Genomic DNA, 24,044 nt, shown 5'->3' on the forward strand with positions numbered 1-24,044 from the left:
AGCTTAAAACAATCATATTGTAACTCAATGCAACATCCATGAGCTGTTAGTTGCAGCCACTGGCTGCTTAGAGCTGATGTTAACCAGCTCTCCTCCTGCCAATTTTAACATGGATTTGTTGTTCACAGTGTAGCATTATCAGGGAAACAACAGGGTGCGTCCTCTGGCATGTCAAAAGTGAGTTGTCTGCATCCTTTCATCTCAAAGCTGGGAGGATCTCTCTTCATCCTAAACACGTTTTCTATTGTCTCCTGGACAATGGGACGACGGCTGCTACTCGCCATCTTGTCAGATAACTGTGGTATCACAGAGTCCATTTGCAGAACAGTCATTGTATCCTTCTTTTACCTACTCTTTTATTCAACATCACCGCTGCCGGCAGTGAATATCATCGTATTTGCTAATAGGCCGATGACAGTCAACAAAGCAAATATCGGCCGATACTGATGTTGAGCTAATAAATTGGTGCAGCCCTGCTTATGACTAAATTGTTTTAACAGACAAAACCACTTCATCTTGTTCTATACTTAATGAACTGAATAAATTGAATTTTCTCAGTAAAGTTGGAAACAAACTTTGTCTGCTGCACAGTGGGCAGAACCACTTTGAGCAATCAAAAAAGTCATATCCTGATTAAAGGCTTTTGGACTTGTAAAAGCACATCTTATTGGATCACTTTATTTAGCATCCATTTAAACCCTTATTATTATTATTATTATTTTGTAACAGTAATCATGTTGAAGAAATATTGCTCATGTAACTGCAGCTTTAGTCTAACTAAATGATATGCATACTTTTCTTTATATATTTGTCATATTACCTGTTGTCATCCCTGTGTCCACAGAGGGGTACAGCTCTGCTACTGGAGCACCTGGCTGGCAGCCTGGCGAGCACTATCTCAGTCACCACCCACCTGGACATTGCACCCCAGCACCACCTCTTTATGAAGGGCCGCAATGGCAGCAACATCAAGCACATCACCCAGAGAACGGGAGCGCAGATCCACTTCCCTGACCCCAACAGCCCCCAGAAGAAATCCACAGTCTACATTCAGGGCACCATCGAGTCGGTCTGCCTGGCACGGCAGTACCTCATGGTGTGTGCTTTATGTGTGTTTGTTTTGTTTATTGGCATCCACTGGTTGAACGGAATTACTTTAAACTGCTAAGCTTTGTTTTTGGGGTTAAGAGATGGCATTGGCAGTGGATTCTTTACATATACAGATCCCACATGCTGTGTGGTAGCTATAATGGCTGCCATTGTTTCACCAACATCATCATGGTATGTGTGAATGATGCGTGGGTTTCGAGATGGGTTTAAGAAGTAAACCATGATTGCCTTTAGAGGTTTTGAATAGCCTTGGGATAGATTTGCTTGGCTCTGCTCCTGCTGCTGAAACGTCCAGTTATTCAACAATCTGTAGCCGACTCAAGGTTAGCCTACGTGATTTATAGCCACATACCTGCATGTGAGACAGACACATGCATTTGTGGCAGCTTGGCTCCAGTTCCTAATGTCCTGACTGTATACAGATTATCCGTCTTGGTGTTAATGGTAATGGTTTGGCTTGCATTGCCAGTAGATTTTGGTGGATTTAAGTTTCAGCCCAGTCTGTAATTCAGAGGTCAGGAGCACATTACTGTTTCTGGCAGTTTTTGGACCAGGAAGAAGCGCCTCGCATTTAAATATCTGTTGGTTAAAAATGCTTTGTGGTCATTCTTGTCTTGTTGCCTGTAACCGCTGAGGCTACCCTTATCTGAATTACTTAGGAATATAATCGGATGTCTGGTTCAAAAATGTGTAAAAGTGATGGCTGTTTAATTACCGTTGGCTAAGAGCTTCTGCTGAGCTGGTGCATATAAGAGCATCTCGGCCGTAAACAGCTTTCTGTTTGGAGATCCATAATGTGGGGCGGTAATTCTGCCAGAGCTGCCTTCTCTTTGTCTGCGGTCTCCCATTTGGCCCCAAAGACATTTAGCAAATGCCAAAGTTGTTGCAGTGGCTAAACATGACTTTCTCTTGGCCTGGACACACAGGAGGGAGCCTCTCACTGTCTGTCTGAGAGAGACAGTAAAAAACAATTGATTTATGAGGGACGAGTAAGAGGGGGAGAGGAGACGCATGGGAAGCAGGGGATGTAGCGGAGGTTGGGAAAGAAGAGAGGAGATAAAGAGGAGCTGCTCTGAAAGTAGCGGACGTACAGGAGGCAGAGAGGAGTCCCGCTCTCAGTTGTGTGCTGTGTGATTTGGCCTCTTGCAGCCAGACTGTAGATTACAGCTCCAATCTCAGGCCCTGTCAGAGCCAGCCTGGCCTCTATACTCTGCTGCTAATTACACCCACTCACAATAGGAGCGCTGTCCAGCACTCGGCCCAAAATATAGATGTCTGTGGTGGTTGTGGTGGTGATCATGCAAAACAGATTGCTCTTGGCGGAATTTCCCAAGCTCTGTGTGGGACAAACCCAGCAGTGAATCTTGTATTTATTGGTATGCCTAACATGTAGGTCTCCAAATGGTAGAGTATAAAGGAAAATTTACTACTGTTTTAAGAAATAGCCTTTAATATAGGAACACAGATATGTTACGGTATATGAGCCTTAAAGATATTAGTCTGCCGCTGACGTAAGAAAAACAGGAATATGTTGGTGATGTACTTTTAATTTTGTGTTTGCTCCACAGGGCTGCTTGCCTCTGGTATTAATGTTTGACATTAAAGAGGACATTGAGGTGGAGCCCCAGTGTATCACGGCGCTAATGGAGCAGCTGGATGTCTTCATCAGTATCAAACCAAAGCCAAAACAGCCCAGCAAGGTATGACACCAGGCTTACACTCACACAGCATGGGAAGTCAAAGGGGATTTTCTGCCATGCTCGTGGTATAGCTGTAGGATGGTGAAGTCGGTCTGTCAGGTCAAACACTTTGATCAGGACTGAAATATCTCAACAAATATTAAATGGATTGCTATGAACATTTGTACAGGCGTTCATGGTGCTGAGAAGATGAATCCTAATGACTCCGATAAACTCCTTACTTTCCTCTAGCGGAAAGGTTTAAAGCATGAAACACTAACAAGCAGAGGGGCAATCAGAGAGTGCAGAGCATGCACCACCGTTGCCAGTAGTCTTATCATCTATGACAATGGGTCCATATTTCCCCTTAGTCATTAGTTCAAGGTCCACACAGTTTAATACATTCAGCGTCATATTTGTGTTTGGCCATGTTGTATAACTAGTTTGCTGTCTCTGTCAAGCTGTCTGTTAGTCAGTCACTCTACAGCAGGAAACGGCATTTTAAAATAGAAGCTCTTTGCAGAAAATTCACTGAACTTAGAAATAAAATGTGTCTTTTACAAACTTGACACGTCTGCAAGTTACTTTCAGTCCATTTGGAACGGACCTGCAACCCACTTTTGGACCATGACCCACCAGATGGGAACCATTGTGTTCTTTTTTGGGGTTTTTTAAAAGATATTTTTCAGTGCATTTTAGCCTTTAATCGATAGGACAGTCAAGCATGAAAGGGGGAGAGAGAGAGAGAGGGAATGACATGACAGCAAAGGGCCGCTGCGGCAACAGCCTTGTACATGGGGCGCCTGCTCTATTCACTAAGCCACCGACGCCCCAACCATAGGTTTTTGATATTCAAAACTGCAATTACAACCTCTATGTCTGGATATATTTCAAAAATTGTGAAAATGATGAATATGGTTCTGCATAGTTAATGCCTCATCATCTTAGCTTTACATTTATTATGTGCTTCTGAATTGGAATATTTCACATAATTAACATACATAGCTACCTCCATAGTTTAGAAAGAAGTGTTTTTCCGATTGTGGCGGTGTTACGATTGCACCGGTTCTCCTAGGAAACCACTGTCCTTGAATACTCCGTAACAGCTGCTTACTGCATGATGTTTGAGCAACGACATGTGTTGGCTACCCCGGAGTATTACTGGTGTCCTGTGAATGTGGATTGTGATACAGAGTCACCTTGGGGTGGGAATCACCAGAGGATCCACAATATGATATTATCACAATACTGAAGTCACGATACAATATTATTGTGATTTTAAATATGTTGCGAAATGCTGAGGATTGTGATAAAATATATTAAAGACTTGAAGAGCAATAGATTATATTGTTCCAGCAGGCTATATAAAGTTTAATTTGTATTTGAAATATTAATAATTTATATAATAGAAAAATTGATACTCAACACTGCACAATGATACGATATGGCAACACAAATATATTGCGATACCATGCTGTGACGATTTTTGGCCCACTCCTAAAGTCATTGTATTTCTATAGTTGGCTATATTTTGTCACTTTTGAACTTTACCACCATCAACTGGGTTTTAAGATGTATTGAATTTATTCCACCAAGGCCAAATGTCCTATTTAGCAATGTTAATGAAAGTGAAAAATAAATTGTGTATCTGCCCTGTGATCGGGATCCTCTCCAAAATTTTATGGGGTCTTCCTTGACTAATGCTACACCCTGTCACCAAGTTTCATGAAAATCAGGCTAAGAGTTCTTTTTTCGTAATCATGCTGACAAACAAACAAACAAACAAACAAAACTGAAGACATAACCTTCTTGTCGCAGGCAATGATGCAATACTTGAGACTACATAGGCCTATGTGCAGAATGACATGCAAATCAACCTCAACTGTACTTTGCATGTGGTGCCAATTAGCAAATGTTAGCATGCTAACAACACATTATATCAGCACCTTAGCACTGTCATTGTGAGAATGCTAATAGTAACATTTAGCTCAAAGCATCGCTGTGTCAGTAAGTACAGCCTCACAGAGCTGCTAGCATGGCTGCGGATGCTCAGTCTTCTTTAAGTTAAAACAGACCTCTAATATAAAGTGGTTCCTTAATCAGATTAACTGAGCTCACAGGATTATACTTACTAAGCATTTTCAGTGGCATTAAAATGTATGTGTATTAAAAAAGGATTCAGATGCACTGCCCTATTTACATTTTGTTCCTGGAACTGACATCTATCATCAGCGGCTACTTTAAGGGCCAATGTTTGGGCACAGAATGGACAAGATACATGAATCAGTTGTGCTGAACCTCAAAGTTCACAAGTAAACATATCCTAACTTTTCACCCTGAGAAAAAGAGCTTCTGTCTTACTTGTTCAAACACTGTCAGGCAGAGAGAGGGCGAGAAAAAGAACTGCCAAGAAACAAATAAGCCACTTTTCCATTGGAGAATTACTCTCCGTCAAATGTCAGCAGCATGACAGTGAAATAAATTATAGATCGCCATGTCACATTTCATCGCTATTTGATGAATTTAAAAGGAAAAACTGGAACCTTAGACCAAGGGGAATCATGCCATACCAACACTGAGACGAGTTTTGGCAAATCTGCCGCACATCTGTCACAGCAGGGAATCACAGCCTGCCATGCATGTTTCACCTGATGGACGGGAACACTCAGTCTTTCTATTATGCCTCAGATATTCCAGCTAAAAAAAAAACCTGTCCTGATTTGTTTTCTCAGGAAATTAGGTAGTAAATTGGAAGTACACTCGCCTTTTATAGAACGGAATTTAATTAGTGAAATCAGTTGATCATTTCCATATTATGCCGTGCTTTACACACTGTTGCAGGAACTGTGGTGCACCGGAGTCACAGCCAAAGCCAACCTCTAATGTTACTCATGGTCTACTGTTGTACAACACATAATATTCCTAATCATATTTCAGCACTTGGCCTGGCACAGATTGTCTCTTCGGGGTGCCCACGTCCCATCCTGAGCCAGGGCTCGATGCCCAAACCAGACAGGCCTGTGGGGACTGATGTGGAGGTGCCAGTATAAACACTGACCCAGCCCAGATCCTCTTAAGAGCCCTTCACTTAAACATTTTAACGAGGTGACAGCAGTAATCCAAAAGGCCCGTCCAAATGCATGCTGTAGCCTCTGTGCTCCCGGCACTTTGGCAGACCCATAAAGGAGGGTGTGTGTGTGTGTGTGTGTGTGTGTGTGTGTGTGTGTGAGCGTGTGATGGAGAGACTGATCATGATTGGAATCCATTTTTCAAAAGCTCAACTCTGGCACAATGCAAACAGGCAGGACATGATTTGTGCTCACGTTCATGTTATATTTGATGTTTATTAAGGGCAGGGTTTCTGGTGATGTGGAAAATGTCGAAGTCATTTCTCTCGCTGATTCAAAATCTTTCCTGTTTATAATTCTTTATTGTTGATTTAGTGCCTCGTAGTATAATAGTCATTGAGAAACTAGCATTGCCTCATATTCTCTAGGAGTTGGAGATATGATATGTTACGCAATCGATTAAAAAAGACGTTTTCTCTCAAACTTTGCTCCCATGTCTCCTTCCCTCTCCCACACTGCCTCCATGTTTATCCTTCCAATCTACCCTAATTCCCTCTTCCTTCCTCCCCTTTATGTTTCTCTCCCCCCCATCCTCCCTTTCACTCCCTATCTCTGGTGCCAACATTCCTTACCATATCTATCCCTCGCCTCCTCCCCTGCTTCTCTCTCACGCCTTCTTCCCTCCTTCTTTTTCGCCTCTCTCCGTCCTATTTTCCTCCTCCGTCCATGTCACCTGTCTTTTTACTCTTCCTTCCCTCCAACCTCTCAGTCTGTGATAGTAAAGAGCGTGGAGAGGAATGCAGTAAACATGTACGAGGCCCGGAAATTCCTCTTGGGTCTGGAGAGCAACGGGGTGTCCTCTTGCTCCTCGCCTTCTGTGGCGTTGAATCCCACCGCCAACGTCCCGTCACCATCCCTCATCTGCCCCGTTGGCCTGGACATCCTGGCCTCAGCTGGCCTGGGGCTGAGCAATCTGGGTAAGGACACTGTCTAACTTATGAAAGTGCTGCTTGTGTTTCTTTTGCTTCTCCAAGATGGAGGAAGATAAATTAGTGAGGAAAGATAAGAAGTGACCCTGTTTTTTTCTTTGCAAGAAATGCATTAAAGATAAAATGTCTTTGTGGAGGAAATAATACCCTCATACATCAATGTCATCGGCATCTGTACCAGTTACACACAACACATCGGCTGACGATATCGCTGAGCCAGATCATCTGGTCAACTGTTTCACTGGGTGCAAGTGATTTTTAAAAAATCAGATGCAAAGATCATCTCAGCATCCACATAAATCACAGCTGGTGAATCACGGCACCATCGTCTCCGCGCGCACTTTAACAGCAGTAGGAGTTGGTTCGTCTGCAGCACTGACCTCACCACAATGGTGTGATGTTCATGCCAAGAAATGAGTCCCCAGCGAAGGAATCTTTGATCAGCCAACCATCAGAAAATAACCTCAATACAAATTTAGTCGCACCACTTTGAGTGAATCGTGAGCTCGTGAATCAGAGGATGATGAACGGTTATAACTCGCGTAGGAGTTTTGTTTGTCTGCAGCGCTGACCTCAACATGAAGGCACAGAGTTCAGCTTGGAAGAGGATTTTTTTGTGTGTTTCCAGGGGTGACTTTGAATCGATTTTAGTACGAGTAGTGTCGTAGGCTGAATATTTTAACACCAGTTATCTGCTTTTTGCTGTCATACGATGTCGTTTTTTGGGTTCAGACATGGAAATGAGGACATGAGCAATGTATCAATGGCAGCAGGAAAAGCAGATAGTGGAATAAGCTGACAGGAAGTAGCTCTTGGCTATGAGCACATAGATCCATCACAGTTTATCTGTTTAAATACAAATAGAGTTTGTATCTGTGTCATTAAATGCCAACCACAGCACATCTACAGTGCGTAGAATTTTCCTCTCTGTGTTTGAGATGGGAGGAATATGACAATAGTTTAATTTATTTTTGGACATTTTTGCACATTTTGTCTGATTTTAATGAGAAAAAATTGTGGTTTTTAATTTATGATGTTTTTTCTTTCTTCCAATAACCTTATATTTATGCCCTTGTGTCCCAATCAAATGAGACAGGAAAATTACACTTAAAAAATGGTAACTAAAAACAACAATGTGCCAGGAAGTCCCGGTACAGTAGAAACGGTCTCTTGCTGTCTCGTTTAAAACCCCGGGGCCCGGGGGTGAAGCTGTGGACGGCCACATCCTGGCCTTTAGTAATTGCTACATGCTTCTTTTCCTCAGATTACAGGCCAGCCTGCCAGAAGAAGCCCTGGCCTTATTCCTGGAGCCAAACTAGCCCCTTCTAAAAGCCACAGACCTGCTTCTTTCTGTTTTCATACACTGCGTTTGGGTTAAGACACCAAGCACCACATTGTTGCTGCTCTCAATAACATGGTTTTATTGGGTATGAGGACACGAGACATGTACTTTTGCATCCGTGACCTTGTCGAAATTGAAGAAATTCCTCCTCTCGTTTGCTGTCTGCTTGATGACAGTTTGATGGAATTCCAGTTAAATAGCTGGGCGACCAAGATTATTTTTCGAAGGCCGGATTGTAACGTGTGATTAGCTTGAAAAATGGCTCCGTGCTTTGACAGGACCACCGCTGATGTGTTCATCTCCTGCTCTCGCCTTCCTTTCTCTTCTCCTCAGGTTTCCTGGGTGCGACGGCGGCCCACTCCCTCACCAACTCCGCTGCACCCAACGCTGTGCTCAACAGCTTAAACTCCTCCATGAGTCCTCTGCAGACTCCGAGCCCCAGCACCCCCACACCCTCCCCCTCCCTCTGGCCCAGTTCACTCACCAGCACCCAAGGTTTGTATACTGGCATGTGCCTTTTTTTGTACAGGGAGCAGACATGTGGTTCTCTAAGATCATTAAAATAATAAAGACTATATTTCTAGTTTTTAAACTGTTGTGAGTCCATGTTTTTTGTACATGTATTTGAATACATCTCACTTTAAGTTGGAAATACCAGACTCCTAAATATTATTTCAATTATTTGAAAGTTATAATGTTTTGAATGAATAGGTAGCTCGCTAGATAAGTAGACAGAAACCTTTGTGAACTAATTTTAAAATTGTCAGTGCTACATTCTTCCTTGCGTCTCTGTCTCAGGCTTTTCATCCCAGCTGATGCTGCACCCTGCCACCCAGGCCACGTTGAGTAGCATCCTGCTGTCAGGTGTTCAGAGTTACACACAGAGTACACCGTCCCCTCCACCTGGCCTCGCCCCCATAGACAAGCAGCCCAATGGGGTCCCTGACTGCACCAAGGGCCCCTGCACTCTCAATGGACATGTCAAGGTTGGCACATTTGTTCATTGCACACTGCATTGTTTGACTTTTTTGCCTAGTAAATCTCATTCATCTTGTATTTTGCTCTGTATGTGTTTGTCCATGTGTGCATGTGTATACAGCATTCCAGCTCAGTCTATGGGAGGATAGCAACTGCATCACTCGCAGAAACTGTTTTGAGTCCAGCCCCATGCGACGCAGTCCAGGAGGCCAGCGGACACAATCCATCAGAACCGCTGTCCAGCAAGTCCAGCCCAGATGAAGGTATTCCTCTTGAGTAACTCATAAAGACTCAACCAGCCAACAACTATTAAAGGTTGTTGCATTTTGAGTGACTAAAGTACAGTATTTGCTCTTATTTTCTAATATAAAATTAACTTAATTTATATCAGATCATTTTTTTAATAAAACATAAAAAGAAGTGTTTTGATATTGTGTGTGCATAAAGGGATACTTTGCAAATTTTCAACCAGCTTTGTATCATGACAATGTGGGTAGTACGTGTAAATGAACAATGGTAAACGTCACTCCATTTTACCAGCGCCCAGATCTCCCTGCTCATCTCTCAACTCAAATCCAAAATGCATCATCTGACCAATTTTTACTGGCTTGAGGGCTGTTGCTCAAACTACAGCTTGTGCTTCTGCGTTTTCGAATGCCCATCACTAAGGACACAAAGAGTAAGGAGGCAGATCAAGAGAGAGCTGCCCCTCTCTTTCTTTGTCTGTAAGGGTGCTTTCAGACCCAGAGTTGTCTTGCGTTGGTCTGAATCAGGGACTAATTTTGTTACAAAATTGCGTAATTGCCTAGAGTTGGTTTGTGTTCTCACGGCAGCATTTACAAGCGGACCAGATAAAATGCCTGTGTGAGAAAGCTGCTCTTGATTGGTCAGAATTTCCGGAATAATCCAGGAAGTAAACCAAACGTTGAAGAAGAGTACACTTGCAAGATAAATGTGACACTTTCTAATGTCTCAATGGAGGGACAACTACGCAGGTTGGTTTTATCGCTGCTCATCGTGGACTATATTGCTGTCATTGTTCATTTTAGTCAAACCATACAGTTTGAAAACGAGGCGCGGCTCCAACTAGAAAACAATGTTTTGATGCATTGGATGTGCTGAATGTGCATATTAAGGCAGTACAGGAGGAGGTGCACATTAATAATCCTCCAGGACTGTAACATGCTCACGTTTAACCCAAACAATGTGTCATGTGACTGCAGTTGGTTCAGATTGAGGTCGGAACACGTTCTCACCACAAACGAACAAACGAACCGAGTTTGGCTGTAAGTGGACTGAGACCACCTCTTCAAGAAGGTACCAGTCTGGTTGTTTTGGTGCACACCTGAGTGTGATTGCTGTGTTCACATCTCCCAAATGAACTGCACTCCTAAGTGCTGGGGGCAAACGAACATGAGTTCGATGAACCGAACCAAACAGGGCAGGTGTGAAAGCACCCTGAAACTCAGATCAAACTGTAAAACTAGGCGGTGCTGATCAAGTATAAACAAAAATTATTTTACTGTATTGTGTATTTTTCCCCTTAAATGTCTCCAGAAACATATTTTAGGGTACTGTTTGGCTGTAATATGAGAATTTATGAGCAAGAAGTGGGCACCATACTGTTTCCGGTATTGTAACTAGAGGCTGAAAAAACCATGAGCTCAAACGGTAAAACTAATTAGAGTTGATTAAATTTGAACCAAGATTCTGTTACTGTGTTGCCTATGTTCCACCTCAAATTTTTCATTCACACATTATCTTAACGTTTAACTGTAATTAGAGATTGTTTGTCACTCGCCGGCTGCCATATTGCTTCCTGTGGAAAAGCAGCCAAGCTTGCATTATGTCACCAACCAGCAGGAGTGTGTATTGATCCAGCGGCCCAGTTCATTCTGGTAGTTGTAGATTTTCTACCTCTTAAGCAAATGTAAATGCCACAGCCCTTTTTCCTCTGTTTTCTCTGCTCATGTTGCGCCAATTTCAACAGTATTTGTGTCTTTCTGCTGCATAGACAGCCAAGTTTTATGAAAAGACCATCTTTCCAGCAGTGAAATACTTCTTTTAAGAACAAATCACATCTAATGTGGCCACATAGCCACATGGGTTTTGGGTCATCTGCCCATTTTGCGAAGGCGCACGTGCAGCCTGAAATTTATCACTGTGCAGGCTCTACAAACCCAGAAACATGTGCAAAACATGTCCATGTGTGCAGACATCCAGTGTAGTATAGACACAGCCCTGTTAGCATCTGTTTCAAGTATATTCACAGATTATATTTAGCCATAAAGAATGGCAAGTGGAAGCACATGCATTTCCTATCTTATTTGCTAATCCCCTCCCATCCAAAATGTTAAGCCTGTACTGTTGTTGAGCACCCACATGCCTTTCATCTGTAATGTCGACCTAACTGAGTGACCGCCAGTATATTTCACTCTGTTTAAAATAATTAATTCCTGTACTTTTAACCTTTTTCGTTGGCTGGGTATTTTTGCAGGAAATACAGTCAATGTTTTTATAAAATATTACTTTAACTCACTTAAGTTCATTGTAAAAGTCCACTCGCAGCAGGCGTCTTGCCCTCTTGTGGGTCAGTTATGTTAAAGACACACTTAAAATCCTGTGATTTATGTGTGATCTTAACCTTGGGCAGGCAAAGTTTTTGAGCTGTCAACATTTTTGCCTTTGCTGGACCTTGCTGATTTAACATAAGTGTCCAATTTAAGCTTTTCCACTTGAGATTTATGTAACCCTTAAACCTACTTTGAGAAAAAAAAAATACCTTGAATGAACTTATTTCTATTTCTCTGCACTGTCCTCCTAACCTCATACACTCTGCTCGAATACATTTGTTGAGTTGGAACGGAGACAGATTAACTGCTGGTCTCCTCGCGGTTCAGAAAGGCCCTCATTTCCTCCGTGTCTTACACTCGCGGTTTTCCCCTCAAACTCTCACTCTCACGCGTCTCGTTTTTCCCCGCTGTTTTCTGAGCCGGTCCTCCCCCAATATGCGGTGCATCCCGGTAAGGTTTCCTCTCCCTCCCTCGCCTCCTTCTGTGTCCCAGAATGTGTTTGGACTGGCTCGCCCAGTCCAGTCCGACTCGACGCTACTCAGTGGAATGGAGGAGTTGCAGGGGAATTGTTCAAACATTAAACCCCAGAGAGCTTCATTAGATTGACTGACATCATATTATTTTACGCTACACAGTGCACCATGCACATTCAGCGTACACACAGACACATCCTGTTACACAAAGCAGGTTCCTGTCAGACTGAAAGTAGAGTAGCTGGGGGGAAACCACTATAATTACAGCTGCTGTGTTTCTAATTAATCCGGGATCCAACTGAGACTTGTCATACTTAAATGCATGCACACCAAGCTACACACACACCTTTACACTGAGTGACCCAGTCACTGCTGAGAACAGACGGTGCATGGCCGAATTTGAAAAAAATAGATGAAAAATTAAGTATATTTTATGTGCAGAAGGACAGCTGTAAAGTCTGTCTCTAAATTTTCACATTTGGACTGATTAATTAAAAAGATATAAAAAGGATAATCAGAATATGTCTGTTTGTTTCCTTCAGGCTCCGACACATTTGTGGAAGTGGGCATGCCCAGAAGCCCCTCTCACTCAGCCAATGGGAGCGAGCTGAAACAGATGCTGGCTTCGTGTAAGACGTCCTCAGGGAAGCGACAGGCTGTGGAGCTACTGCAGGGCACCAAAAACTCCCATCTACAGTACGTTTGAATCCAGAGATCGTTTACAGCTTGTAGTGTTTCTGCTTAGCATCTCTTCTGAGATCATTTACAGCTCCCGCTGTTGCAGAAACACTGGGATGAAATTGCATTTGGTGGGATCACACCCAAGCATGCAGATTTCATTTCAGATTTTCATCGCCCAAATGATCGTTTGTGTATCAGTTACTCACCCCGTGTTACGGTGAATTTGTGAGGAAAACTGTTTTTCTTGCATGTCCTTATGGTGAACCACAAATCCAAAAACTGAGAAAAGTCTTGATGAATTCAGAGTAAAAGGGGGCTGTGTTTAATAACAGCAAAACTACATCAAAACACAACTGGTGCAGTATAATCCAAGTCTCATTTATCCAGTCGTGTGCTCAGTACTTCCCAAACAGTCAGCACTTTCACACGGGAAACTGAACTGAAAGTGAAACTTATCTATGCTCTCTTTATAGCCAGACTCCATAGACAAAAATAGGGAACAGTTGTTCTTCACTGAGTCTGTTTCTGTCTAACCCAAACAGCTCTGACTGTCTTCTCTCGGACGCTGAGTCCAGCTCGTCAGACAGCCCTGTGGCTGATAAGAGGGCACCCGGTAGCGAGCGGGCGGCTGAGAGGGCAGCACAGCAGAACGAGAGGGAGAGAATCAGACTGGTACCACAGACCTCCTTCGCCAACATGCAGGTACACACACAGCCAACACACACACACACACACACACACACACAAGTTTGGGGGTGTTATTAAGTCATAAAGGACTAAAACTGTCCACTGTCTTTTCAGGCATTCGACTATGAACAGAAAAAGCTGCTGGCAACCAAAGGTGAGTTGACATTTGTGTCTTTTTGTGCCAAATACTACAAAGTAATTAGTAGTGCCTGGATGTGTCTTTTGTGAACACAGACTGTCTCATAATTAAAGGTCACAATTGCCAACGACTGTTCAGCCATTGTGTTCCCTGAAAAAGTATCATTGACAGAGGACTCCATTTTCCTCTTGTAAACGTTCATCCGTATGGATAGAAGTTACAGCAACAGCCAAAATATCTTCAGCTGCAGTCTATGGGGCATCGGTAGCGTAGTGGATGGTGCCGGCACCCCATGCACAGAGGCATCCCCTCGCTGCAGCGGCCGCGGGTTCGAATCCGGCTCGCAGCCCTTAGCTGCACGTCAGTCCCCACTCTCTCTCTGTCTCCCCATTTCACTCTCTGTCCTGTCAATGAAGGCAAAAAGCCCATAAAAATAATCTTTAAAAAGAAAAAAACTGCAGTCTATACTCAAACACATAAAACTTCATCTAAATATTTAGTTAGGATTTAAGGTTTTAGATGCCAGCTATATGAAACATGTTGAAATGGGTATAACATACTGAACATGTAAAATCTTTAATTGTTATGCTGCTTAATGGAGATGAACAAGTAGATGCACTGTAATCAGTGTGTAAAATATCTAACTGATTGACTGTTAATTTCATTGACGAAAACTATGACGAAAATTATTCATCAACAAGCTTTTTTCCCTGACAAAAGCCAGACATTGACAAGCTAAAAACAGATTTTGATGATAAAACCTAAGATGAAATCTCTGTTTCATTTTCGTTGATGAGAAAATGTTAGTGGTGGACTATCAGACATTGAAAACCAACAACAGCCATGCTTACAAATGTTTTCAAATGGCTGGTTAACTCCAGTAAATAGTCTGTACCAGGATGTTTAGCTGGCCAGCAAAAACACCCACAGCTGAGCAGCGTCAGCCATTGGTTCAAGATGTGAGCTGTAATTCAGCAGTAAATAATCAGTCATGTGTGTCTGACTGTGGATGGTGGAGCTGCTGAATGGATTTGTGGAGTTTGTTAGTTGCAGCGGTGACTAGCGGTGCTAGCTCCGCTGAATGGCAGCGGAGCTAGCAGCCACCAGCTTCCAGACTTGACTAAAATGTGACGAAACTATACTCAGCATTTTTGTCTCAAAATTAAGACTGGCGCTAAATCCAAAATGGCTGTTAAAATTAACACTAGAATATTGACAATATTCAAGTGATAAAGAGTGTACAGTCACTTTATGGTGCATTTTGGCTGTTAACAAGGAATGTTATTTCTGGCTATCTCTGTATCGATGCATCACTGTATGTCTGTATTCACACAGCTATGTTAAAAAAGCCTGTGGTGACTGAGGTGCGGACCCCTACCAACACCTGGAGCGGTCTGGGCTTCTCAAAGTCCATGCCAGCTGAGACCATCAAGGAGCTGCGGAGAGCCAATCATGTTTCATACAAGCCCAGCATGAGTACCACCTACGAGGTTAGACATACAGAGCCTCAGTGTTTCTCGTCGCCTTGGAAAAATAACTTCTCTTTTTTATTTTGTCTTTCTATATTTAATTTGTCTTACCATGTACAATGTAGGCAGCTGTTTTTGTATCTTATATTGAGATGTGGTGTCGTCACTCAGAACTCCAAGTTGAATTGTCTGTCTTTGTTGTCTCTCTCAGGATTCCCCGCTATCCTTGTCTCGATCCAGTAGCCGGGAAGGCATTGGGAACGGCAGTGACTCTGACAACTGGCGAGAGAGGAACGGCACCGGTAATGGCCTGCCGTGTCACACCGAATTCCCCTCTGCTGTCAGCAGCCCAAAGAGGAAGCAGAACAAATCTGGTCAGTTAATTTTTAATTCCCCTATTCCACAAGGACAAACAAGCACCGATAATTTTTAGGTGTCGCAAACTATTCATGCATCAAGGACGATGAGAGACGTTAGAGAGGTGTTCGTCTGCAAAGAGTAACAGAATGTGTTATTATGTTTTTGGCATTGATGGTAAAATACTTGAATTTTACAGAAGTAAAATTCTTAACTTAATGAATTGAGGTGAAAATGTGTTTAATGAGCTTCAAAAAATACCACACTGAATGAGAAAACACTGAAGAGAGTAGGTGAAGTAGATAGAGGAAGACACCATCTACTTGAAAGTGAACTTTTCAGTGTGAGCACCCTTGTGTGTGTGTTTTGCTGACTTGACTTGCTGTACTTGGTGAACTCACTTCTTCAGCTAACTTTGCCTGAGTCTGTCTCTTATACCAGACAGGATGACTTTATCTGTGACATCTGACATGTGAATGAATTAATGCTGCTGTTTTCTTACTTAAAAATCATTATGTTTTTCATTTTTGACCCGACCCCGTGATGGACAGCTGCAGAGCATTACCTCAGCAGCAGCAACTACATGGACTGCATCTCCTCGGTAACTGGCAGCAACGGCTGCAGTCTGAACTCGTCTCTGAAAGGCTCCGACCTGCCAGAGCTGTTCAGCAAACTGGGCTTGGGGAAGTACACAGACGTCTTCCAGCAACAAGAGGTAGAGTAGCATGTGAAACCACTTCTTCCACTGTTATGATTTGAACTCTGGGACTGTCAGGCTGAAGAGAGACGCTGACACTTTCCAAAATAGCTAAGAAATTCCACTTTTCAGCCACACTACACGACCTGCGGGGCTCTCTGTCCACCACTCAGGTCCAGACTAAAACTCAAAAAACTGCTGGATGAATTGCTCTGAAATTCTGTACAGACATTTAAGGTTCCCAAAGGATGAATCCGACTGATCTTGGCAATCCCTTAACTTCTGCTTTAGGTTCACGTTTTGGTTCAGAGTAGAATATCTTGACAACTTTTGGATTGATTGCCATGAAATTTGCTCCGGACACTCAGGGACTCTAAAGGATAAAAGCCAGTGACTTTGATGATCCCTTAACTTTTCATTTTCAGCACAACCACGAGGTTAAAATTATAATCTGTTCATCACTTAAAAAACCAGCCACTGTTAGCATGCTAACAGGCTAAACTAAGATGGTAAACTAGGTCCATTATACTTGCTAAACATCAGCGTGGTCACTCTGAGTATGTAATGATGGTGATTAGCTCAAAGCATCTCGGCTGGCATGGCTGAAACTAAAGCCATGAGCTGTAAATAAAAGTCGTCTGGGAACAACCAGAATAAAAGCCAAAATAAATGTTGGCATTGTACGTTTCTGCAAACCGCAGATAATTTACATTTGTATGTTATTATGCAGCGGACACATTGAAACTTTGCTTCTTTTCATTTCTGCAAACACTGTGGTTAACGTGTGGTTAGGTTTAGGCACAAAACCTCTTGGTTATGGTGAGGAAAAGATTATGTTTTGGCTTAAATAACCTGCTTTTGGTGGCACAATCCCCACTGGAAACGCAGCAATGTCTTGGTGAAAAACAACCGCCTTTCGTGGCACTATTCCCCATTGGAAACACAGTGACAGGTCACTGAAAAACACCCATGGTGGGGTGCCCAGTAGCTCAGTGGGTGGAGTGACGCCACATGTACAAAGGCACTAACCTTGCTCCAGTGGCCATGGGTACAATTCCAGCCTGCAGCCCTCTGCTGCATGTCATCTCCTCTCTCTCCCTCTTTCACACTTAGCCTATCATTTCCTATAAAGCCATATAAATAAGTTCCCTTATAGTACAAATGCTGTATTAATCCTTTAATGCATGAATTATTATGACTTCAGTCAAGATTTTTTATTCCTCTTTAGGCATGAAAAAAATTATGGAGTTCATTTTTTTTAAACATGCATTTTTCAAGGAGTTTTTTGGGCGGCATGTGTTTAAGATTTCCAATTTAAAAAGTGATATCATGTGAAACTATAAAAAAATATATTTTTTAATGCTGTTAAACTCACATACTTTTTAACAAGTTCAGTGCCATGCAAAAGCATTGAACTTTGCTCCTGACTCAGCTTCTCCCCTGTCTTTCATCTCCGTCCTCTTCACTCCTCAGCCCCCACCCACCTCCTCCTGTTGAACTATATCATTTATCCAATGAACATTTTAAAAATAGCAAAAATATTGTGAAAATATTGTTTCTGTTACGAAAACTGTACATTACCTTAAATCAATCGATTTCCACCCAAAAAAAAAGTCCCTGCAGATGAAGTTTTTTCAAGCACAACAAAGTTTCAGTAACACTATTAATTGTAGTTGAAATATAGCCAGTGATGCATGATGACCAGTTCAGTGGACAGATGATTAATTGTAATTTCTTCACAACATATGATAGATATTTAGAAAATTGAGCAACTCTGTTACTCCTTACATGTTACTTGATTTTTCCAGATTTTTTTTTTTTTTTACCTACCAGAGTCTTCTATTATAGAAGGACTGGCAAGATTTTCTTGAGCTGCCTAACGTTTCTTGCATTCTGTCGGCCATCTTGGTTTTGATTGATTTGTGTTACACTGACAACACCTGGCCAGTGGGGGGCGGTGTATGGCATGAGGCTCTAGGGTCCACTGTAGTGAATTAAATGCAACTGTAGCATCAAAACTCATGCATATACAAGCAAATGGCTTTTAAATAGCTGTCCACTGCAGTGACTACTATGAAAGGGTTTTTAAAATTGCCACCCATGACTAAAATACTAAAATACTCCTGTTAGTAGAAGTTGCCGAATTCTGATAATAGTGGTGTTAAATGGACTTTTTGCTGCTTCCAGATTGACCTCCAGACATTCCTGACCCTAACAGACCAGGACCTGAAGGAACTGGGCATCACAACCTTTGGAGCCCGCAGGAAAATGCTGCTCGCCATCTCAGGTACAAATTAAGAAAACCATGTTCATTACATTTTATTTTTTTCATGTCGCCTCTCATCCCTGTCTGTCTCCGCTGTCAAAACCAAAAGTGACAACCGAAAAAGAACATTAACATAAGACACAGCACAGAGATGCCTGCATACCGCCACCTCTGTGTCAAGTTGGTCATTTTCTGTGCCTATAATCACTGATACCAGCTGGAGCCTCGTCGTGCCAGCTCGCTCCCGCTGAAGGCAGTTCACACAGATTGGCTTATGTGTTTCATTAGTGTTTCCTATTTTGTCCGTCACTGCAACGAGCCTGAGTGGAGCCCAGCTGTGCAGAAGGCAGAAACTGACAGAGGTCATCAACACTGCCAACCACTGAATCTGAGAGCTATAGGAGGCCGTCATTACTGGCAGACTGGTGAAGAAGTACAAGACAGTACTGTTGAAACTAATTTATCTTGTAAAGATGGAAGAAAGCATTTTGCAGTAATTTGCACCGGCAGGACTAAATGGGATTAAGGCGCATTCTTCTCAGATGAGTGTGTGTTGGTATTTCTCCAGTTGCTCCAGCTGCCTCCCTGATGCTGATGCAGACATCGTCCAATCGCACTGGATCTGATGTGAATGTTGTGGGTGTCACACTTCATTACTGATGTCATATTTTGGACATTGTAAATTGTAATAGCCGGACTTGTAAAGCTGCGTAAGTTCATCGTGCTCATGTTGGGATCAACTGCTTCCTGTCGTGGATATTCAGCAAAAGTTCACAAACCTCAGACCAGAGCCAGGGTTGACAGTGAGAGCAACAAGGGGAAATGGCGAGGCCAGCGCTGTGATTATTAAGGAAGCAAAGGGATCCAAGGCCAGGATTGGTTTTGCTGCCTGACGCTTCAGCCAAGTGCAGGTCAACTTTCATCTCAGCTGACGGACTCTAAGGCTCCAAACTAGGAACATGCACGTCTGTGTCTGTCTCTTTGTCTTTCTGTTTGCCTCTCATTATAAAGAGATAGAATGCCAGTCAAGGCAATCCAGGTTTTTAACTTCCTGCCGGCCTGCCAGTAAAAAGAGCTGCTGGAGCGAGCTGCCTGTCTCCAGTAATCAGACTGAAGGTTTGTGCTGGCAGCGAATGAACGCAGCTATCATATGAATAACTCGGAGTATGAATAACTCAGAGATGCCATGACGTGACATTTTTATGAAAAGATTTTGTTCAAGCTGCTGTGTAAAAACCAGATGGACACAAAGAGGGCTTTTGTTGATCTGAGCAATCCTGTAGTGATTTGAATCCAATTTTCTTGTCATTGTTGATCAATGGAGGCTAAAAAGAAACATTAACATATACTTTGATTGTGTTTGTTTCTTTACTTTGATTTAGGGACTGTTCTTTATTTATCAGAGGAGGGGGTGGCTTTGTTTTGACCCTCCATGAAGCTACAAATATTTTTCCTTGAGCCTCCCTGAATTACTAGGAGGAAAAAAAAGCATGACCCTCTTTCCTCCGTAAATAGGCCCTAACCGTATTTTTTCATATATTTACACTATATGTAGGAAGCCTACTGGAGTCAATGGCAAAGAAGAGAGTTATCACCAAAACAAAAAGCTTATTTCTTAAGTAAAATGAAAATCCTCCTTACAAACTGCATCATCATCACACAAGCTGTGTGTATACACAGTATGTGCACGACAGCCACTAGTCCTAAAACCAACAAAATTTAATCAGCCTACTCATCACACACACACTCTTGCACATACTTATGCACGCAGCTGGCATTACCAACATGTGCATAATGACTGTTTTCAAAAAATAAACTAGACAATAGTAGCAGCAGCAGCCTGAATAATATCAGTAACTTGGCATGCAGACATTATTAGATTTTGAATACCGTGCGATGTTTAAAAATTAAAGGTTGAAAACAGAACTCTGGAGTTGAATCAGGCTTTTGTTTTTCACAGTTGTCATGCAGGCAGGAGAGCAGAATTTAATGTTTTCTGATGATCTGTTTAGTGCAATTAGTTTGTTTTTGGAGAAACTTAAAATGAGACATGCAGACTGATGGAATTTTGGTTAAATATCACTATTTTAAGCTTAGATTTGGTTATGTTTTCCTGAGAGAAGCCTTCATTGTGCATGATGTGTTGAAGGACCATCAGAAATTTGAAAATCTGATCATTTCTGTTCTTACAGTCTCTGGCTATGATAAGCACTAGGGCTGCCCCCGACTAAGAATTTTCCTAGTTGACCATTAGTCATCATTTAGGGCCATTAGTCGACTAGTCGCCCGCTTGTTTACGATATTAATTTTATTATTAAATGATATATTTTGGGTGGGGCAACACAATGGTTTGAGTTGAAGGTGTGAGAAAGAATAGTATCAGTAACATTGTTAACACTGTGCTACATTACAGAGAAATACAAAACCGTACTAATGAATCTTCATTAATATAGGCCTGTATTTTATCTACAAGTGCACGTCACACACTGAGCTAGCCGCCTGTTAATGACGCTGTGGGCTAATGGGCATGTAGCTACTAACATGTTTCAGATGATACATCATGTTTAGTTGACCAATGAAGATGAGTTTACATATCACCTTGGGTTCATCCTTCACCTTCTCAAAATGATCCCACACTTTGGATTTCCTGCCCGACATGTTATTAACTAGCCTGTGGAATAACCGCAGGTACCAGCCCTGGAAATTAGGGGCGGTACACATGCTGCATCTTGAACCACCTGGAAAAAGATTGATTGCTTTGTAACGTGACTCCTGTCTGACTGCTGAGCGTGGCCTCTTCCTGTGTCTGTCCTTTCAAGTTAGATTCCCACATGGTCCAGTCACATAGGTTTTGATTTATTTTGACAAGGCGCAGCTTCTAATAGAGTTTCATGTTGTTGTTGTTTTTTTGTATGTTTGTTTTTTCTGCGACTGAGAGACCAGTGAAATCTTGCCGACCAATGACCTTTCTGGTAGACTCACATTTGGTCAACTATCAGGGGGCAGCCCTAATAAGCAGTGTAGCGAATTTTAAAGAAAACATGCCTCTTAAACCCACTGGTGGTTTTTTTGGGTTTAGATGGTATTTGAAATAAATACAAAATCAATCATTTCAAGTTTTACGTCCCTCCCCTGAGCCAAAATAAAAAATCTAAGTCCCTTCCTAGGGCTTAAAAAATTATTTGACATGCCTCCTCTCTCCCTGTATAAATAACAAACAGTCCCTTAACACAGCTGTCTGGGTTTTTTTTCCACACAGAACTAAACAAGAACCGAAGGAAACTATTTGAGCCACCCATCAGGTCCTCCTTCCTGGAAGGGGGAGCGAGTGGCCGCCTCTCCCGTCAGTTTCACGCAGACATGGCCAGCGTCAGCGGCCGATGGTAGGCGCCTCCAGGCCATCCCAGAACCGTCCATGATGGAGACCAGCCTCCAGCATCTTTATGTGCCTGACCAGCCCAGGTTTCAGTGGTTGTTTACCCTCCTTCAGCTTCAGCTGAATTAAGACTGTTTCAAACATTGTCGTTGCCATATAGTATAAATATATATATTAAAATAAGCCATAGTTTTACCTGAAGTGCCAACAAGGAAAAAAGGGATTTCTCAGATACATGAGGTTCAGTGTTCACTCCTTATAGAGCCGATGACTCTGTGTGGAGCATTTATATATGAAGGGTTGTTGCTATGGTCCTGATGAAGGGTACTGTCCAGTATTTCGTCCACTTTTCGTTCAAGGGAACAGGCAGAATGATTAGTACAATCATTTTACACATTGGTACTACCTGCATTTGTATGATGCTGTTGTATCAGTGACATGCACTTTAATAATACTAGACTTTTGCCTGTGAGAGCCTAATTCCTTAGATTGAAATATTAACTATGCATTTTTTTATTAACTAAAAAGCACAGATGCATTTTGTACCAAACCAAATGTAAGCACTTACGAGTGAGTTTAGGGCGCTGTCAAATCAAGTGCAAAATATGTCAGCGCGCCAAAGCGGTGACTTCATCAACTCTAACACATACACCAAAGGGAAGTATCATTGTGGCCTTTGACCTTTGGCTGCCTTAAGTGTTGTGATTGGTGGATATTCCTCCGAGGTCAGTGTTTGTGTCCAACCGTAGTCTGTTTGTGTGTCCGTGTATTTCTCGACAAAAAAAAACAAAAAAATCAAATATTTTGTACTCATTATGCATTATGATTTTATTTTTAGTTTTTATTACCATTTTAGGGGACTGGGTGGGATGTTTAAAGGTAATCAGTTTACATTTGTATTTTTTTATACATTTCCTGAATGAGTCTCTGATTTTGTAATTAGATTATAAGTATCTTTTACCTTTTTTTTGTCCTGCCTTTCAATCTGTGGAGCCATGATGTGGCTGTGCCATGAGACAGCAGCAGAGTCATGAGGCAGTTAGGCTAAGCTTTAAAGGCCTCTCTCTGATTGTGTCAACAGGCATCTTTCTGTGGTTCTCCGTCTCTGTTTGTTTATAGTACATGGTCTTTTGTCTCATCTGTTATTTGTCAGTGTAGCCTCCCAGTGGCCCCTTCTGTGCGCCGAAAATCTCACAAAGCACTCCTCCAAGTATCCGGAACATGAGTTGCTCCGCTTGAGCTGTGTGCCTTTTTTTTGTCTCTGTCAGAGCAAGGAAGGACCTAACGGAGCAAGGCCGTGACTTTAGTAGTGAAAAAGTGCCAATGTACATAACTAGTTTTTCAGCAGGGAGATATTTCGTTAAGAACACTAATATTTTGGTCTGACCTTACTCTCCAGAAAGGAGGTGCATCACACAAAGAACCAGTTTATTCACAGCCAAACCGGTTTCATGTGAGCGTTATAAAAGAGACACAAATACAGAACCAAAGTCATCAGAAGGGCCGTGAGATTTAAGACGAAAACAAATACAAATCTGGAATTTTCTAGTATCAGTGGTGCAATCTAATATCCAGGAAGCCTGGTTAAGCAGTGTTTAATGAAGCAGCAGGATTATGCATGCAGCAGCAGTGTTTATCGGCAGAGCTTGTGTTTGTTCTGGGCTCCTGTATTATGTTCGCTCATGTGTTTTGAAAAGGAAAACATCCTTTTCCAACAATTCATTAACTTTGGATAACGCAAGTGTTATTTTGCATGATGTTCTGAGGAGTTATCTGAGGAATCTCTACAGGTTACTTTCTTATACAAAGACAGCATCAGACTGTCAGAATATTCAGCAGTGTTCTACATTAGGTTGGATCTTAGCAAAAGCTCAAACGGCACTAAGCAGACAGAAACATTGTGATGAGACACAGATCAAGAAAGATGCTGTATAATGAAGATAATATGATAGTTAATTGCCTACAGGTCAACCAGATGCTTAAAAGCTATACTCGTTAAACATGTATTGCCAAATTTAACTGTAACAGTAACAGCGGTCCTCGTGTGATCTCATACACAGAGAAGTTGATTTTTCTGTCACCTTGTTTTGATTCGCAGTGTTTACCTTTTAAGGTGACATGTTCTTTATCATGTGTAACCACTTTCCACCCTCCCTCGCA

At 42.2% G+C, this 24,044-nt stretch overlaps 1 protein-coding gene across 1 annotated transcript in view; it reads left to right on the top strand.

Annotated features, from left to right (window-relative positions):
- LOC125903071 (protein bicaudal C homolog 1-like) overlaps nucleotides 1–23,661 on the top strand; it is an 88,277-nt gene extending 64,616 nt beyond the window's left edge. The window contains exons 8-21 of the mRNA XM_049599728.1: nucleotides 845–1,096; nucleotides 2,679–2,810; nucleotides 6,627–6,834; nucleotides 8,522–8,683; nucleotides 8,987–9,174; nucleotides 9,288–9,429; nucleotides 12,755–12,908; nucleotides 13,436–13,595; nucleotides 13,695–13,734; nucleotides 15,055–15,209; nucleotides 15,400–15,562; nucleotides 16,097–16,260; nucleotides 18,430–18,529; nucleotides 21,768–23,661. Of these exons, the coding sequence (XP_049455685.1) occupies nucleotides 845–1,096; nucleotides 2,679–2,810; nucleotides 6,627–6,834; nucleotides 8,522–8,683; nucleotides 8,987–9,174; nucleotides 9,288–9,429; nucleotides 12,755–12,908; nucleotides 13,436–13,595; nucleotides 13,695–13,734; nucleotides 15,055–15,209; nucleotides 15,400–15,562; nucleotides 16,097–16,260; nucleotides 18,430–18,529; nucleotides 21,768–21,895 (2,148 nt within the window). The 3' untranslated portion in view covers nucleotides 21,896–23,661. The remainder of the gene's footprint in view (nucleotides 1–844; nucleotides 1,097–2,678; nucleotides 2,811–6,626; nucleotides 6,835–8,521; nucleotides 8,684–8,986; nucleotides 9,175–9,287; nucleotides 9,430–12,754; nucleotides 12,909–13,435; nucleotides 13,596–13,694; nucleotides 13,735–15,054; nucleotides 15,210–15,399; nucleotides 15,563–16,096; nucleotides 16,261–18,429; nucleotides 18,530–21,767) is intronic.
- The last annotated feature ends 383 nt before the right edge of the window (nucleotides 23,662–24,044 follow it).

This window comes from Epinephelus fuscoguttatus, linkage group LG16 (genome assembly GCF_011397635.1).
Source record: "Epinephelus fuscoguttatus linkage group LG16, E.fuscoguttatus.final_Chr_v1".
Taxonomy (NCBI): domain Eukaryota; kingdom Metazoa; phylum Chordata; class Actinopteri; order Perciformes; family Serranidae; genus Epinephelus; species Epinephelus fuscoguttatus.